The sequence below is a fragment of the Hordeum vulgare genome, chromosome 5H (genome assembly GCF_904849725.1).
Source record: "Hordeum vulgare subsp. vulgare chromosome 5H, MorexV3_pseudomolecules_assembly, whole genome shotgun sequence".
Lineage (NCBI taxonomy): Eukaryota > Viridiplantae > Streptophyta > Magnoliopsida > Poales > Poaceae > Hordeum > Hordeum vulgare.
In genome coordinates, this window is record NC_058522.1 from 323,058,716 (window position 1) to 323,078,447 (window position 19,732).

At 40.0% G+C, this 19,732-nt stretch overlaps 1 protein-coding gene and 1 pseudogene across 1 annotated transcript; one reads left to right on the plus strand and one right to left on the minus strand.

Moving 5' to 3' along the window:
* Positions 1–1,621: 1,621 nt before the first annotated feature.
* Positions 1,622–6,197, minus strand: LOC123396662 (annotated as a pseudogene).
* Positions 6,198–10,730: 4,533 nt separating this feature from the next.
* Positions 10,731–14,970, plus strand: LOC123400208 (vacuolar-sorting receptor 1-like). Its single transcript, XM_045094634.1, has 12 exons — positions 10,731–11,281; positions 11,765–12,454; positions 12,536–12,624; positions 12,712–12,781; positions 12,873–12,956; positions 13,072–13,148; positions 13,254–13,335; positions 13,511–13,593; positions 13,686–13,743; positions 14,100–14,228; positions 14,443–14,549; positions 14,646–14,970. Exons 1-12 carry the CDS (start codon positions 11,158–11,160, stop codon positions 14,742–14,744), a joined length of 1,692 nt encoding a protein of 563 aa, XP_044950569.1. The 5' UTR covers positions 10,731–11,157; the 3' UTR covers positions 14,745–14,970.
* Positions 14,971–19,732: the final 4,762 nt, after the last annotated feature.

The following is a 19,732-nucleotide window of genomic DNA, read 5'->3' on the forward strand; positions in this document are numbered from 1 at the left end:
TCGTCGGTATCCCTATACCTATTTCAATCTCGTTACCAGCAAGTCTCTTTACTCGTTCCGTAATACAAGATCTCATGACTAACACTTGAGTCACATTGCTTGCAAGGCTTATATGTGATGTTGTATTACCGAGTGGGCCCCGAGATACCTCTCCGTCACACGGAGTGACAAATCCCAGTCTTGACCCATGCTAACTCAACGGACACCTTCAGAGATACCTGTAGAGCACCTTTATAGTCACCCAGTAATATTGCGATGTTTGATACACACAAGGTATTCCTCCGGTGTCAGTGAGTTACATGACCTCATGGTCATAGGAATGAATACTTGACACGCAGAAAACAAGAGAAACAAAATGACACGATCACATGCTACATTCATAGTTTGGGTCTTGTCCATCACATCATTCTCCTAATGATGTGATCCAGTTATCAAGTGACAACACTTGCATATTGTCAGAAAACCTTAACCATCCTTAATCAACTGGCTAGTCAACTAGAGGCTTACTAGGGACATTGTTCTGTCTATGTATCCACACATGTATCTATGCTTTCATTCATTACAATTATATCATGGATAATAAACGATTATCTTGAAACAGGAAATATAATAATAACTATTTTATCATTGCCTCTAGGGCATATTTCCAACAGCTAATTCTAACAAAAGGTTCCCGGTCATTGTCTATTTTCAAAATATGTTCCTTATCAACCATGGGTTTCTCTCTTTCTCTTAAGTCTAGAGCATCTATTTTCCCTTCAATAGTAGAAAGTCTATCTATAATAGTGTCATAACCATGATTATAAACAAGATTATTAGATAGACCATGTATAATATCAAGAGCTCTTGCCTCATCACACTCTAAGAAATCTCCTTTAGCTATAATATCAAGAGAGTGTTTGCACCATATAAAGAGACCATGATAAAAATTTCTAAGCACAATTTTGATAGGTATCCAAGGCATAATGTTTTGTGTGCATAATAAATTCTATCCCATGCTTCCTTCATATTTTCTCCATTCCATTGATGGAAATCTAGGACCTCAAATTCCTTCCAAGCATCAAACCTTAACATGCTTGACAACTAAAAGCAAAGTAACTAATTTTTGGAGATGTTCACATCTATGAGCTTGAGGTGCTTCAGTTTAGGAAGATGAAGAGCAGACATGCCATTAATATGGGGGAAAAGCATTGTGCGAACCTAGCGCAGCGTAGCGTGGGCGCGAGGTGGGGCGTAGACGGCGGCAACGAGTGGAGATGTCCATCATGAAAGCCGAGCTCCTTGAGCTCATCTCAGACGGGGGATAGGAACCACTCGTGAAACTTGGGTTCGACCTTGTAGTTGGAATAGAACATGTTGATGGCAGGGCGTCTGACTGACCTAGGGTGTGTGATGAGGATGTAGGACAATACTTCCAAGTGTTTGTGATGCCCGCAACAGAGCTTGTCGTCGTCGATGAGACCCACAGGTGGAGTGGCAGAGGGGGTGCCACCGCCGGGAGAGGATGATGGTACGCATGCCAGATTTGATGGGAGAAGAGATAAGATGGTTACCAACATCTCATCAAGGAGGCTGCTGATGAAGTCCAGGCTCGTGGAGGCTTTTGCGGTTCTGTCTCGATTCAGCCCCGCTTGTTGGCCGCCTCGTCCTTCATCAGAGTAGGCTGCTTGACAAAAAGTAAAACTGCAATGTTCCTAGAAATTGATGCCATGGTCTTAAAATAAATCTGCCATCCTTTTAATAATAAAAATGTCACGTAACCTATTTCTTAAAATTCCATGCTCTAAACAAAAACTCCCAGGGGAGCATTGTAAAAACATGAAAAAAGTGCCATGCTACATATAACAAAAATGCACATGTCAAATTTAGAAAAATAAACCACCTCTAAAAATAATAGGGATTTCTCTTCTATCAAACAATGTCAAATTTCTAGATCTTTTTTCAAATGCAAAAACAAATTTGAAACAAAATAACTCGACTATATAAAAGTTGTTTGAACGCAGAGTGTTCACAACCACATCTCTAACCCAACTAGTGGAGAACGCACTACAAAATTGTCACAACACGGAACACGAGTTCGATTCTCCAATCTGCCTTTTTCTAAGGAAAAAGAACAAGAAAGGGCTTTCGCGAGAAGGCGAGCTACAACGACCTCTTTCAAAGAGCTAAGGCCTTGTTTGGAACCATAATACATTATGAAGATAGATTATATAATCTAATTTATAAAAATAATATAGGTGAACATGTTTAGAGGTCAGATTATATAAATTGTAATTCAGGTTTTACATTGCATAATAACCTGCCTGTCCTTTGTTTTTTTAAAGAGAAGGGCGACGGTGACATGAATGTAATTATCTCCAACTTTAAAAGAATAATGGGTCATTAGCAATCCATAATCTAATTTTAGTTGGGTAGAGTAGATTGTGAGTTTTTAATAATCCGTCCATCTAATTTTTATAATCTATATCATAATTCATATTGTTGAAGATAAAATAGATTATAAAAACTGTACTAGCAAAAATACCCGTGCATTGCAACGGGAGATATAATTGATGAGAAACACCTTGAGTGCACTTAATAAATTATCACATCTTTATGATTTTGCTCAACACACAGGCATGTTCCTTTCGTTGCAACGCACCGACATGTTTGCTAGTTTTTTGTTATGTAAATAATTCAAAACAATATGAAAATCAAAAGTTAAGCCATTATATATTTTTATATTTACATGTTTAATATCTTCAAATTTCATGGTCAAAATTTATCAAAACATATTAGTTTTGATGTTTAATTTTTTATACACATTCGACATTTTTGGTATACATCACGAATATTTTTTTATATATGTTTGACATTATCCAAGTACATGATTAGCATTTTTTCACATTAATTAGTTATTTCTAATTTGTTCCATATACATTGTATTTTTTGTGTACGATTTTCTTATACATTGGAAACATTTTTATATGCACATTTAATATTTTTTAAATGCATGATCAAAAAATTCAAAAAATAATTAAAATTATATAGCTATTTTTCCTTACGCATTATACATTATTTTTATATAATGAAATTTTTTATTCAAGTTTGGCATTCCTTCAATACATGATTAACATTTTTTCAAAGTTTGCATATAGGTGATTTTTATAATTAAAATATTTAGAGTATATCCAAATAAAGAAAATAGGAAACAATTAAGAAAAATAAGTGCTCAAGGCCACACTCGGCCGGCCCAGTCGGGCATCTGGCAACAAAGAAAAAGGGGGAGAAAAGAGTGATGGTGAGGGATCGAACCTGGGTCTGCAGGATCGAACGCGCAGCTTCAACCACTTTGGATGGCATTGTAGTTGTGATAACTTCGTGGATCTCTACCTATTGAAGGAGATGAACAACCACTTATTAGAGGCAGTGAAACGAATCGTTTTTCTTTACTTATCGGTGGCATGGTGGGTAATTATGCTAATTGAAGGGTAATTTTGATGACGGACGACAGAAATACTATCGAGGTTTTTCAAAGGTGTGCATGTGCGGTTAACGATGTTTTCTTTCCTCTCAATTTGGTTTTAATTTAATGGATATTTATTGCAGTTCGTATCGTCGCCGGAAAGAAAGAAAAAAGGACCGTGCACTACAGATTAAGTTTGCACTAAAAATAATATTTAAGAAGTATTCAACAGCTAAAAATAACATCCTATTTAAATTATACTTCCTCTGTCCCACAATAAGTGTCTCAAACTTAGTATAACTTTGTACTAGAGTTAGCACAAAGTTAGACACTTATTTTGGAACAGATGGAGTACATATTTTTAATCAAATTTCATATACAACATGTTAAAATTGGAGTTACGGTTTAAAAGATATGGATAATTTTTTTTTAGATAAAATGTGGATTGATTAACTGAAAAGTCAGGTTTTTTTGTGAAAACGAAAAAACGTTTTGGCTGACTTAAATACGAAGGGTGAATTGATTACCTGAAACATCATGGGATTTTCTGAAAAATGCAAAAAACGACTAGTTTTCTGACTTAAATCCGGACTACGGGTTGATTTCAGAAAACGTTAGGGGTTTTATTATAAAAATGGCACAACGGACGACAGAAACAGTCGATGCTTTATTATTATTATTATTACTAGTACAAATGCCCGTGCGTTGCACCGGGCGAAGAAAGAGACACAATCAGCTTTATATTTTATTGTGCATCATTTTATATATCCAGTTTTAATAGACATCAATAATAAGGTAAAACTGATTATTGCTTTTTGTAGAATCAAGTTTGGACGTGAAGAAGCCAACTTAGCGTTCTTCATCATATGGAAGAGAAGTTTTGCATGGAATGGTCTGTCAATGTTTTTTTTAATATGAAAATTTCCTTATTTTTAATAGAAGTTAAGGTTTAAATCAAAACTGGAATACTTCTTTAACAATCTTAAATGTTTATGAAAATTAGAACATTTCTCTAAAAAACATACTTCAACAGATGTTTTTTCTTTAAAGAATGTTTTAATTTTTTTGTACATTTTAAAATGATTTTTTAGTAAAAATGGATTTTTTAAAATTCTTATGATTTTAAAACAAGTGCAAACATATTTTTTTGAAACAACAATTGTGCGAACATGTGTAAAACTATGAATTTTTTAAACTAATGTCCTAGTAAACAAATTAAACCGGCCACGTGCAAGGTCGGGTCATGTGCTCTACATATAGTTATAAACATACACCACTTAGTGGGATTAATATGAAATGTACATACACCCTCGTTTCCAAACAGATTTTCCTCAATGTACATACACCAAAGCAAACAAGAAATGATGCACCTGCCTCCATGCAACCACTACGAAATTACCCTCTAAGCTGGCAAGCTTATACTCTTAGTGTGAGGTATATAATAAATGATAAACATATAAAAAACTCAAAATAAAAAACTCATGTACTTAATGAAATTGGGGGCCAGCTCTTTAACTCAAAATAAACAAATGAAACGGTTCTCACCTTCAGAAAGGTGTCATCTAATGCTTGACATTTGAGTATCATGCTCTGAAAATGACTCCTTTGGCTTATCATCAATAACTGAAATGAAGAGTAGAATTTTAATGCAGCGGAATTTAAGCTATATAAACGAATATGCGCAATAGCTTAAGCAAGAAAAGGTAATATTTTAAAGGAATTGAGATCATACCAACTACTGTGATGCTTCCTCCATACTTCTTTGCTAGAGAAGTGGTTGTGGCTGCAGCCTCGCACATCATCAGCCATTATGGGTAAGCCAATTTAAAAAGAACAACTATTGCACTCCATGGAGGAAAAAAAGGATCAGCCAAGAGTCATTCCTTCAAAGAAAACTATGGTGTAACTAATGGGCATAATAAAACTGCCTTGGAAATTGGCCATAATGTTTAGAGTCCCCTAAACTATCAATGCAGTATACATATACATGATTCTTTAGCAATGAAACGCAAACAATCAAATATCAGAAAAAGGAAACAGACATGTCTTGTGCCTTCTGAAAGGTAAGGGTTGCGGTCGGTGATTGGAAGTAGAACATGCTTAACTTGGAAGAGAGCATCAATCGCTAAAGCACTTGGAGATTCATTCACTTCAGCCCTTACTGGTTACAAACAAAGTCGCAAACATACATCAAACGGTAGGCAAGCATATATAAATAAATAAAGGTTGTTCATTAAATTTTCTTTACAGGTGCTGTTAATTTCCAGTTTGATTATAGTTTCCCCTGGTAAGTAGAAAGCCAAAACATGGTCAGGATTCACTACAATCCAGTAACTTGGGTGCAGCAAACGAAGGCTACTACATTGTCAGGATTCAGGAACTAGCAGAAGCATAAGTAAGCTTGGTCCGACACAAACATTCTAACATCGTAGTAAAATATACTACTGGCAACTCGACTTCAAATCAGATTGAAGGAAATAGTTTTTTAAGGGCGAAAGAACTAATCTTGAGCACACGGAGTGAGCACGAAGCCACGGCCTAGCAATTAGCATAGTAAATCTCAGGCCGACTCCAGTGAGAGCGGTTTGAACACGAGCTGGTTGAAGCATAGACAGAAACCTCCGTGCCGGGCTCCCCGACGCCGTAGCCAGATGCCGCCCTTCCTGTTGACCGGCGGGAAGGCGAGCTCCGGGGCATGGCTCGCACGGAGGCTGGAGGCCGTCGCGGGCGGGAGCGAGCTGGCGAAGGCCATGGGGGTCACGGATCCGGGAGGGAGGCACCAGATCTGGCCGGGGCGGCGCGAAGTAGGAGGTGCCGGGCCGAAAGGGCGCCCACTCGGGCTCGGACATGCGGGCCATGGCGCCGTCGATGGCCTCCTCCAGTCGCCGCTTGAGCGCGCCCACGCCCTCCCCCGTCGCCGGCGACGCCCCCGCCGTGTCCAACTCCAGCACCATCGCGCCCCCCGCGTCCGGGAGCCGCGTGTGGTGGGCGCGGCGGCCCGTGAGGGCCGTGGCCAACAGCCGCCGGGAGCACAATCCCTAGTTTCTCAAAGTGGAATTTGTGCTCCTTTTTATGTTTAGCATAATGAACTTTCTGTTTTGTTTTTTCAACACGAACTTTGTAAGTTTTGTAGACTAAACTTTCTGTCTTTTTAGCACAAACAACCTTGCCTATGCAACAACAACAAGCAAACAGAGTAGCACAAAAAAAGCAACACCATCACCTACACGAGTAGCACTAAGTTTTTGCAAATTGTGGGAATGGAGTGCAGTGCACACACACGACTCGCAACGCACACGAGTAGAAGCACAAAAGAGGTGGTAACCAGCCCTATTCTTCACGACATGAAGCATTATTTTCAGTAAAGAGCTGATGAAATAGTGTATCATAGTGAAAATTCAATTATGATTCAAAAGAAATTTAGAACAAGCTGTGGCACAAGTCCATAACATAAAGAACATTCGTTGTTAGAAGATTTTGAGGAGCACTCCCACAGGAGAGGGCACACCGTTTTTTTGGCGCAGAGGCCTGGACTCAAAGCTCTGCAGTAGGGGAGGAGGTGCGGCCAAGAAACTTGAACTGTAGTGGAGATTGACCAAGGTGATGCACTAACGACGAATTTGGCTATAGCTCTCACCGATGAACATCATGTGGAGGCGTAGTTGACCTGCAGTAGTATGGGGGAGATCTCGATGGGAGGAGGAAGAGGGTCACCCCGGTCGGCGGTGAAGCTCCGGCTAGTGCTCTCCCCGACGGACACCGAGCTGTGGCCGGCGAGGACCGCTCCTTGACGGGTGTCAGGCCAAGAAACTTGAACTGTAGTGAAGATTGACCAAGGTGATGCACCAACGACGAATTTGGCTATAGCTCTGACCGATGAACATCATGTGGAGGCGTAGTTGACCTGCAGTAGTATGGGGGAGATCTCGATGGGAGGAGGAAGAGGGTCACCCCGATCGGCGATGAAGCTCCGTCTGGTGCTCTCCCCGACGGACACCGAGCTGTGGCCGACGAGGACCGCTCCTTGACGGGTGTGAGGCCAAGAAACTTGAACTGTAGTGGAGATTGACCAAGGTGATGCACCAACGACGAATTTGGCTATAGCTCTGACCGATGAACATCATGTGGAGGCGTAGTTGACCTGCAGTAGTATGGGGGAGATCTCGATGGGAGGAGGAAGAGGGTCACCCCGGTCGGCGATGAAGCTCCGGCTGGTGCTCTCCCCGACGGACACCGAGCTGTGGCCGGCAAGGACCGCTCCTTGACGGGTGTCAGCTCCTTGAGGGCGAGCTGGTGGCGACGGATCTGGGAGTCGAAGGTGGTTGGGGAGGAGGCGGCGGATCCGGGAGGCGAAGGTGGTTGGGGAGGAGGCGACGGCGGGAGGCGACGGATCCGGGAAGCGACTGTGGCTGGGGTCTTCAGATCCAGGTCGAGGGCGGCGCGCGTCACCATTGCCGGCGGGGGTGGTTTGGTGGCCCGGGAGCCGCGTGTGGTGGGCGCCGCGGCCCACGGGGGCCGTGGCCAACAGCCGCCGGGAGCACGGGAGGAGCCATCAGCGGCGGAGGTCCCTCTGCGCCCGTCGGAGCTTGCGACGTCGCCATTTGCGGGGTGGGGGTTGTGGGGAGAGAGGGGGGGAAGGAGGGACGAGTTAGTTTGGATAAAATATAGGATTTTTTGTGCAAAACGGAAAATAACGGTTCGACTTGACTTACAGAAGGACCGCGGGTTGATTACAAAAAAACAGGGGGATGTTTTTATAAAACTGCCACGACGGACGACCAGAAATTGTATTCACTTTATTATTACTAGCAAAATGGCCCGTGCATTGCCACGGAAGAAAAAAAAACATAATCTTCAATGATGATGACCACATTATGTTCACATATCATTGCTTAATTTAGAAATTTTGTGCACAAATGAAAGAAAATGTTTCTTCTTTCAAATTTATTCACAAGTAGAAGCAATCTTTCCATTTTCAAAAAATATATATCATGGTTGTCAAAAATCTTGGTAACTCAAAGATTTATTCTGAACTTCAAGATTTTTTTTAGAAAACATACAATAATAATCTGATCCATCCAACAGTTAATTCTTTAAAATTCACACAGGTATATTGTCACATAGACTTAGAAGCATTAATGTTTAACTACATACATTAGATCTTTCGTGAACAATTTTACAAATATGGGAACAATTTTAAAATCGAGATTTTTTTACAATTTACATACATTTACAAAAAATCGTGAATATTTTTTATATTTCGCACGGGTTTAAATATTATTTTTTGAATTGGTGACCAATTCAAGAAAAGACGGACATAATTTTTGATGTTGGAAGATTTTATTTTAAATTCACAAACATTTTTTGAACCGCATGAACTTTTTCTGAATAAACAAACATTTTTATAAATAAGTAATATATTTATTAAATTCATGGACATTGTTTTGGAATTTGCAAAAAAAATATAAAAATCCGGCGCTTTTTTTTGAATCCTATTTTTAGTTCAAAATAAAAATTCGTCAGCATTTTAATTCAAAATTCCTATTTTTTAGTATGCAAAAGTTTTTGTAATTCTAAATTATTTAAATTATAAATAAACAAAAATGGAATGGAAAATTTTAAATAAAAAAAAGAAACTACCAAAACAGGGATTAGCTATTTTTAAAATTTTAAGACATTTTTTAAATGCATTAACATATTTTAAATTAGAAAGCATTTTGTTAAATGCCTTTAATAATTTTTAATACATGGAATTGTATTTGAGATCATGGATTTTTCTTATTGTACAAATATTTTTCTAAAATTGCAAACATTTTATTGTATATGCGAGTATTTTTTATAAAACTCCGAGCAGTTTTTGAAGTCACAAACATTTTAATTTTCTAAATATGTTGATTTATAATTTTCAGTTTATTAAAATTTTAAAGATTATTTGAAGTTCTAAATTATTTAAAATAAAAAAATAAAACAGAACTGAAAATAAATAAATAAACGGAACTAAAAGCAGGCGCCTGTGCATGGGCCGGGACTTACGGTGTGTTGGATAATCTCCCAGCGTGCAGAGCGTAATATATGACGTTTTTACATGGGCCGGCCCAGTCCAGGATTTTTCGCTTTGTGAAACGTTTCTATTACTTACCGGTGGCACGGTGGGTAATTTATGCAAACTTTAGGGATAATTTTCAAGATGGACGACCAGAAACCTTATTTGCTTTATTATTACTAGCAAAAAAATCCGTGCGTTGCAACGGAAGAGAAAATAACACACGCTTTGAACACAATATATTTTCACATGGCATCACATTTGTATTGTCGACGATGGCCTCAGTGCTCACACAACGAAAACGTGTTTAAATGTACAATCACTCGGAATAAGATGAGAAATATGTTGTTTCTCCCCACAAGATTTTCCAAAGGTGTGCATGTGTGGTTAACGATGTTTTCTTTCCTCTCAATTTGGTTTTAATTTAATGGATATTTATTGCAATTCGTATGATCGCCGGAAAGAGAGGAAAAAAAGGACCGTGCACTACAGATTAAGTTTGCACAAAAAAAACATTTAAGAAGTATTCAACAGCTAAAAATAACATCCTATTTAGATTCTACACGTTTGTTCAATCAAATTTCATATATAACATGTTAAAATCGGAGTTACGGTTTAAAAGATATGGATAATTTTGTTTCAGATAAAATATGGATTGATTAACTAAAAAGTCAGGTTTTTTTGTTAAAACAAAAAAACGTTTTGGCTGACTTAAATAGAGACGTCGGGTTGATTACTTGAAAGCCAAAAAACGGTTCGGCTGTGACTAAAAGATGAACCACGGGTTGATTATCTAAAATTGTGAAGACTTTTCTACAAAATGACAAAAAACAGTTCGTTCTGACATAAAATTTGACTGCGGATTAATTATCTGAAACTACGAGGGTTTTTTTACAAAATAACCGACGACGGACACCAAAAACGCTGCGCGCTTTATTATTAGAAAAGATTAGGAGAGATTATTATTATTAGGAAGATATTATTATTATTAGGGAGGGATTATATAATTAAATGGTTCCAAACAGAACGTGGCTTCGGATTTGCGGCCAGATCTGATGTTAAGGACGGCGTTCGCTGGAACCTGGCTGCTAGCTACGGTCGTCAGTTAACTTTTTCCTAACTCTGTTTTCACGAATAAAACTCACTGAATCCATCAGAAAAAGGAACCAAAACAGAAAAAGAGAAAGTGTTCAACTCTACGACGTTTCGGGTAAAGAAAATCCAAAGCAAAAGAGGTTTCACCACCACGGCCTCTCCTCCGTAGCCCGTACCAGCAACCATCTTCTCCCCCAAAATCTCCCCAACTCCCAACTCCTCCGCCCATCCAAATACCATAAACGCACTCCAACTCCTTCCTCCGCGGCCTAAAGTCCCAGTCTTTCCGCTAAATCCCGCTTATCCCCCCGCCTTTCCTCGCCCGTACAGCCCCCAAGATCGATCCTTCCTCGAGGCCCAGTCGCCGGTTTGGAGCATGAGGCTCCGATCCGCGCCGCCGGCGGCGCCGCGGCTGCTGCTGCTGCTGGCCGTGCTACTGTGCGGCTTCTGCTGCTGCTGCGAGGGGAGATTCGTCGTGGAGAAGAACAGCCTCAAGGTCACGGCGCCGGACTCCCTTAAGGGCAGCTACGAGTGCGCCATTGGCAACTTCGGCGTGCCGTAGTACGGGGGCACCATGGTCGGCGTCGTCGCCTATCCTAAGGCCAACAGGAAGGCCTGCAAGAGCTTTGACGACTTCGACATCTCCTACAAGGCCAAGCCCGGGTCCCTGCCCACCTTCTTGCTAGTCGACCGGGGAGGTGAGCAAATTACTGTAGAGAATTGTTTCTTTTCCTTTTGCCTGCACAGATATAATTGGCCCTTCCCCTAGAACTGATGTATCTTTTGTTAATTCGTCTAGTCTTTTCTGTGCGTTGAAAAATTAGATCTTGTCATTTGATGATAGTGATTGAGCTGAATGTTAGTTGACCGGATTTCATACAAGGACGAAATCCGCGTCTCACTGTCTGGGTCACACTTATATAATCTGAAAAGACCTTTACCCTGAAGACCTCCTGTGATTTCTTTAGTACCCATGTCACTATCTTGGTGTTTGACCTCCCGATGATGTTCCGCTGATCTTGTTTAAGCTGATTCTAGTTTAACATTCTTATTTGTCTGCTTGGTCATGTTGCATTCTACTCAGTCAATTCAATTAAAATATGCTCAATCATGTTGCGTTCCACTCGATTAAGTAAAATATGCCGTGGGTTGCATAACATGGTTTTTCCTCTTCTGTACAGATTGCTTCTTCACTAAGAAGGCATGGAACGCTCAGAACGCCGGAGTGGCGGCTATCCTTGTTGCTGATGACAAGGATGAGCCTCTAATTACAATGGATACACCTGAAGAGAGCGGAAGGGCTGATTATTTAGAGAACATCACCATAGCATCAGCGCTGATAACAAAAAGCTTCGGGGACAGACTCAGGAAAGCAGTTGATAGCGGTCACATGGTTAATGTGAACTTAGATTGGAGGGAGTCCCTGCCTCACCCTGATGAGCGTGTTGAATACGAGTTCTGGACGAACAGTAACGATGAATGTGGTCCCAAATGCGACAGCCAGATTGATTTCGTTAAGAGCTTTAAAGGACCAGCACAGATACTTGAGAAAAAGGGATACACACAGTTCACTCCTCATTACATTACCTGGTATTGCCCCGAGGCCTTCACACTAAGCAAGCAGTGCAAGTCCCAGTGTATCAACCATGGGAGGTACTGTGCACCTGACCCGGAACAGGATTTCAGCAAAGGGTATGACGGGAAAGATGTGGTGGTTCAAAATTTGCGGCAAGTCTGTGTTTATAAAGTTGCGAAGGAGAATAAGAAGCCTTGGTTATGGTGGGACTACGTGACCGATTTTGCAATCCGCTGCCCAATGAAGGAAAAGAAGTATACTAAGGAATGTGCTGATGGTGTTATCAAGTCACTTGGTATGTTGGTCTTTGCATCGCATCTTTTATCTTCTAAAGTGAGGTGTAGATAATTATATTGAACGCGTTCATGATTTTTAGGACTTGATCACAAAGCAATAGATAAGTGTATCGGTGATCCAAATGCCGATGAAGAAAATCCTGTGCTGAAAGCTGAACAGGATGCTCAGGTTAGTACTTGGTACTTCTGTGTGATTTATTCCTTCTGTTTATCCCACTTGTGATCATGTTGTATCATTTTGGACCGTCTTATATAGATTGGCAAAGGTGCTCGTGGTGATGTCACTATCTTACCAACACTGGTCATCAATAATAGGCAATACAGAGGTGCGTGCTCCGTCAAACCAATTCAAATCACTATAGCTACCAGCAAAGTTATCTGGTTCCGGTTGTGCTTATCCTAACATTTGTTTCTCAGGGAAACTTGACAAAGGGGCAGTTCTTAAAGCACTTTGTGCAGGTTTCCAAGAAACTACTGAGCCTGCCGTTTGCTTGAGTGAAGGTTAGTGAATTGATTTCAATACCCTTTTCCTCGCTGCTGATTTGTGAGTATGGCAAACATAACCTGCTTGGTATCCTTCTCTTAAGCATCTTCAATTCTTGTTCTCAAATCGTAGATATACAAACTAACGAGTGCTTGGAGAACAATGGTGGCTGTTGGCACGATAAGGCTACTAACATATCTGCATGCAAGGTACTTCTGGTGGTCTCATCTTCTCTGCTAAGTTCTAGTTGATGGGATGACACTTTTCTTCTTAGCATATATGCATATGATGTTACTTGTGTGTTGTATATGTAGGATACTTTCCGTGGTAGAGTTTGCGAATGCCCGGTTGTCAAAGGTGTGAAATTTGTTGGTGATGGCTACACTCACTGTGAAGGTATCTATACCAGGAAATTAGACAATATTTTCTTTTTCATTTTTCAGTATTGAAATAATGTCATGGACAGTACCCTGCATCATATAGCTGATTACTTTTTACCACTCTAACCCTATACCCGGACATGCAAGTTTAGTCTTATTGAATATTGTTATACCTGCCCTTGTTATTTTAGCTTCAGGATCTGGTCGCTGTGAGATTAACAATGGGGGATGTTGGAAAGAGACCAGGAATGGCCGGACACACTCTGCCTGCACTGTAAGTTGTCAGTTTGGATTTTTGCTAACCTTAATGCTACCACATGTATTATCTGGAATCTAACGGCATATTTCTGGTGTCATAACCTGCAGGATGGTGGCTGTAAATGTCCAGATGGGTTCAAAGGTGATGGTGTCCACAAATGTATAGGTAAGTGTCGGTCCCTGGACTCCATTATGCTATCCCAAGTGCTTGTTGGCTGTTCAGAATTTGTAGCTTCCGGTGCGCAATATGAATAGGAACCTATGGAAACAATTCTTTTGGACTAACCTGTAGGTTGTACTCCCTCCTACCATAATATATGACGTTTTGAACTGCAAAAAACGTCTTATAATATAGTACAGAGATAGTAGTTTTTAAAAAGTAACAAAAATGTTGTGTATTTGAGTGAACAAATATGAATATCCACCAAGAATTCAGTGACAGCCAAAGCGTACTGAACATTGTTGGTCATATATTATTGGTACTCCTTTGTTGCTGTGCTGATGTGGAATATTTTGTGCTAGATGTTGATGAGTGCAAGGAAAGGACTGCATGCCAGTGCAAGGACTGCAAATGCAAGAACACGTGGGGAAGCTACGAGTGCGGGTGTGGTGGTGGCTTGCTGTACATGAAGGAGCATGATACGTGCATAAGTATGTCCATATCTCCTATAACAAGCTTACTGTCGCCCCAGCAGTTGCGCCTATATGCTTGAGCTAAGCTAATCTGTGATATTTCGAGGCCATAAGATCCCCCAAATTGCAGACTAACTATAATAATCTTTATGATGCTCGCTCATTTTATTAATGATTGTTTCTTTAATAGATTAGCTGTTAAAAGCTTACTAAGTTAACACATTATATTCAGGCAAAGATGCAGGAGCACGTGTAGGCTGGAATTTCCTATGGGTTGTGTTGTTTGGCCTAGCGGCAGCAGGAATCGCAGTATACGCCGTGTACAAGTACAGGATCCGGGTAAGATACTTGTACAGATCAACTGTTAGACATGGATAACTCTAGGCTGTCTTCTAAACCTTTTCCGCACTGCTTTTATTTTTTCCCTACACACAGAGCTACATGGATTCAGAGATCCGCGCTATCATGGCGCAGTACATGCCCCTGGACAACCAAGGAGAGATCCCCAGCCATTCTCACCATATTGAGATGTGAAGAGCAGCAGCACAGGCAGTTTGTTTCAGCTCATGGTAAGGATGATTAGAGGAGGAGAAGAAGACTTGTCTTGCATATGTTGTGTGTAGCGCACCCAGTCCCAGTCGGACCATCCTGTAAATTCGTTGGTAGATCAAACTTGGAAGAGAAACACACTTGTCCTGAGTGGTGTGATCATCTCTTCCTTTTTCTTCTGTTTTTTAATCAGAGGAGAGATTGTGCAAAACTCATGTCTTGTGTGCTTCTTTTTTGCTCTGTTCTCCGTTTTAACCCAAGATCATGATGATTCTCCTAAGTTATTAAGATGGATGTAAAGTAGTACCACTTCCAGGTGTCTTGTTGGTAAAAGAGAACGACGATGAGGGTGCAATAGTAGCTCAACATCTCTTTCAAGCTAGGAGTATTATAATAATATAATAATTGCAGACCAGTTCTTGAGAATGGAAAGTGTGGCTGGATCATGTTTGGTAGTTGCAGAGGCCACTTCTGATTTTGATTGCAAAGGAGAGAGAGAGAGAGGACGTTCCAACAAATTTTGGAATGGAAATGGAACGTAATGCGTCCCACAGACCTGTCTCTGTGCTCACTAACCCTCTACACCTTACCCTGTCCTCTGCGTTCCAACAAATTTTCTGTTCGAAAAACAGAAAAGGCAATGGTGAATGTGGAAAGATGCTAGTAAGTGCTCCATCCATTCACTACTGTAAGATGTTTTTTTTGCTGGGTACTGTAAGATGTTCTAGATATTTCAGTATGGACTACTTATGGATTGAGATGAGTCAACACACAGTCAAATATATCTAAATACATTCAAATTAGAAGAAAGAAAAAGTTATAGAAATCTCTTATAACAATGAACGGATGAAGCAGTATCTTTACTATTAAAGAAGAATCTGCCGTCGTCGTGATGGTTCGACCTCGAGCAATTTCCGCTTCTACCGCTAGCCTTTTCACCGTTCCATCGATTTTTTTCTATCCCTCCATAAACCAGGCGATAAACCAGCCGATTAGTTTAATAAAAAACCCGCTAAAACATACCTCGTACGATCAACAGGCAGCCAAACTAAACGGTTCGAAACAATCTTTACTGTTAAAGGAGAATCTGCCGTCGTCGTGATGGTTCGACCTCGAGCAATTTCCGCTTCTACCGCTAGCCTTTTCACCGTTCCACTGATTTTTTTCTATCCCTCCATAAACCAGGCGATAAACCAGGCGATTAGTTTAATAAAAAACCCGTTAAAACATACCTCGTACGATCCAAAGGCAGCCAAACTAAACGGTTCGAAATAATCTTTACTATTAAAGGAGAATCTGCCGTCGTCGTGATGGTTCGACCTCGAGCAATTTCCGCTTCTACCGCTAGCCTTTTCACCGTTCCATCGATTTTTTTCTATCCCTCCATAAACCAGGCGATAAACCAGCTGATTAGTTTAATAAAAAACCCGCTAAAACATACCTCGTACGATCAACAGGCAGCCAAACTAAACGGTTCGAAACAAACCCACTAAAACCTACCCCACGTTTAGGTCAGCAAAGAAAAAAATAGAAAAATAACTCCCACCTCCTCTACCTTCTCCCTCGACCCGCCGATCTCAATCTACAGACCCCTCTCTCCTGAATCTGGAACCACCCGGCGACCGACGTACTTCTCCTTCCACCGCATGCTAGGGTTCGTCGCCTGATTTGCCCGTGCCATAGCACCTTTACGGGGACAGTCTACCACCCTCCACCCTCGTCGGCGGTGTATGTGCAAGCGTTGCCGCCTCCCCATTACCCCATGTCGCATACTACCTCGGCTTATCGAACCCGCCCGGCCTAGACCTCCCGAGAGGCCTTGTCTCCTGTCCCCAAATCCAGTAGATACGGCGGGGAGGTGTCCAAAGATGAGAGGCAGAGCAACCTGCAACTTGGTGGTTCGGCTACAGACGTCGGAGAGCCGAGATCGACAGTTCGCGACTAGAAGCCGTCGACACCAGAACGAAGCTACAAGAAGTGCACCAGGTAATTATTAAATTCATCAGATTTCTGTCCGTCCCTCTATTCATGTCCGGTTTTGGTCTCTTGGACCTTTTTTGATTCTAGCTATTGTTGACGTGGGATGCAGCCTACGTGGAGCTGCCCCTTGTAGCTGTGAGGAGGCCTAATTTGTAGGTGCTAAACTGCTAATCGCTCCTTTCACATGAGTACGTTCTAGATTTGGTTTGGTTCACGAGGAAATGTTGACATCATTTTTACTTGGTCTAGCTCATTTTCAAGAGGTTTTCTTTTCTTCAGTTTTTGCAGGCCCTGGTATTGGTAATGTAGATTTTGGTTGGACGGCGCCGAACAGTAAGTGTTGACACTTAATGAGCATTAATGAACTGAATATTATTTTCCTCTTTTTGTTAAATGAAGATTAACATCGAATGGAGCACCCAATATCTATGAATTTGTGTTGCTACCTATGTCATTTTAGGAAGTGTTCAGTTTACAACTCGGACATGATGACATGGAGTATTCTTGAGCTTGTGTAGAAATCCTAACTCTGACGTATTTGCCATAAGCTGTATATTCCAAAACATGCAGTCCAGTTTGTGCATATTGTTAATTAATATGTTGTCTTTTGTGTAATTAATTGAGAAAATTGAAGGTTGCACAAAGCTCATTCAAACCACTACGAATCAGGCATTCAGGCTCATGTTCCAAGTGACCTATGTATGGCGTGTGCAAGGACGACAGTTGGCAGGTTTTCGCCGTTACACGCATTATCAGTGGAGGTAGTGGCGATTGCATGGTCGCAATGCGCTGCATGAGTAGGCCAGTAGGAACAAGAGTGGGAAAAGACTTTAGGTGAGAAAAGATGATGCCATTGCCATCTTAACTGAAGGTCGGGTATCTGAGTATGCTGTCAATTTGAATCCTGGAGGTACATGGTTTGATGTTTGCCAAAATTATGTTGACTGAGAAAAATGTATCCAATCATTAGGAACCTGTCCTTCTCTTCTTTTGGGAACAAGTATAAACCGTCATTCTTTGACTGGGTTTATCTGGTTCTGGAAATATTGTCCGTTATATTTTGCTAGCTAAAGCCTACCTGTAATTATATTACTTGCTAAAGCCTATGAGTAACTAAGTAAGCCAATTAAGTTCAGATTTACTTGTAAGCAAACAATGGTCTTCATATCCTTGACTTCAAATTGTAAGGGTATTTGTTATTTTGTTATTTCTTGACTCATGTGTTGTTCCTTTCTTGACTTTGTACATCTCTTGTGGCTTTTTGTTGGTTATTAATGAATAAGCAGAACAGAATAGCTAAACAGTTATTAACCATTTCTTTTGTTCCTATTTATTTGTGCATTTAGTCCATATATTAATAAATAGCAATTATATTGAAGTAGGCAAGTGGACAGGGATTATGATTTCCTTGAGCATGAGAAGATTATGGACTACAATCTCCTGGTGTGTACATTGAACCAAACTGAGAGACGCTTATGACTTATGCCTGAAGTTTGTTTGGAAAACTCAAAACACTTATCAAAGAATAATCACTTCTTTATTTATACCTTACATACAATGTTCACTGCTTTCTTGCAGGTCGTTCTGACAATGATATGAACACACTGCTTTCAAGAGGATACATTGATAAGTGATGAAACCTGATTTTTCATATTTATGAATGATTTTTCTTCTCTACAACTTCATATGCTGTTGGTGGAGGACACATTTACTAATTCTTCTGTACGAGCTAGAACTATTGCTTGTATATGTTATTCCATTTTTATTTTTTTATTCACATTACAATTTAGATATGATGTTTGGCTTCTAGAACCATCGGGTCGTTAGATGAGCAGTGCAGATATGAGAACTCCATAATGTGTGTTATAGGTCCAGTAATTATTTGTCACTCCATTTATATGCTTCAATAGTTCAGTGTGAGAAAAATGAAAGTTGGTAACTAGAAAAGTATTGGATTTGTGTGTTGGACGATACTTAAAATAACACACTAGCCTTGCACTTAATAATTTAAGTTTTCAAAATATATGGTTCCCTTGACAGCTTAGGTATATAATGCTTGAGGCTTCATTCTCTTGTTGTGCATATATTTAAGTTGGTATGCATGGTTGATACTTTCTATAGTGTTTAGATATGAATATGAATGTTCTGTACTAATTACCAACGTTAACATCCCCAGGATGCCGCGTTTAGGATCAACCCTTGATGTTTTTTTGTCCATCGCTCAGACTGATAGGAATAATAACGCTTGGATGGGACTTGTACATCCTTTCATTGATGATTTGTCCTATATTGACTTTGTAATTGTTACTTGTGTTGGGTAATCCATGTCTTTTTTACATAAAAACACTACATCTTTTGGAGAGCATCTTTAAAGATCAATGTTATATAGTTTTAATTTTCTAGATAGCATCTTAATGAAATTGTAACATAGTGTTGTCCTATCATATGCCTCACTAGGAAAATATTGAGGAGGTCATGTTATGTTCAGTAAAAGGAAACATAAATGATATGATAAGAAATTCATAGTATGTACGGTAAACTCCAGTTTGACCAAATGTGTGTTCTTAAGACATAATCACATAATTGAGGCCACTGTAAATGTTCTGTTGTACAACCAAAAACAAGTAAAATATATTCTAGATTCGGATGTAACAATACTTTTATATATAAATAGTAAGGAAACATTGACAATCAAGACCATCATATTTCTAAAGTACTAGATGCTTCACTTATTTATTTATTTCAAGTAGGGGGTGACAGGATATATGGTCATAATGCAAAGTCTTTTCAAAAGATGTGAATTATTCCTTCACTGAGATTTGGAACATTAGTTGTAGATATGTTGCATTTTGATCAAAGGTTTACTTTGCCTAGGGATAGAAATCTCAAACCTTTAGTCTTGTAATCAAAGTAGCTTATGCCTGAATCAATCTACTTTTGGAAACTATTTATTTTGTGTGAAACTAAAATATTTAAAGCAATAAGAAAATAGA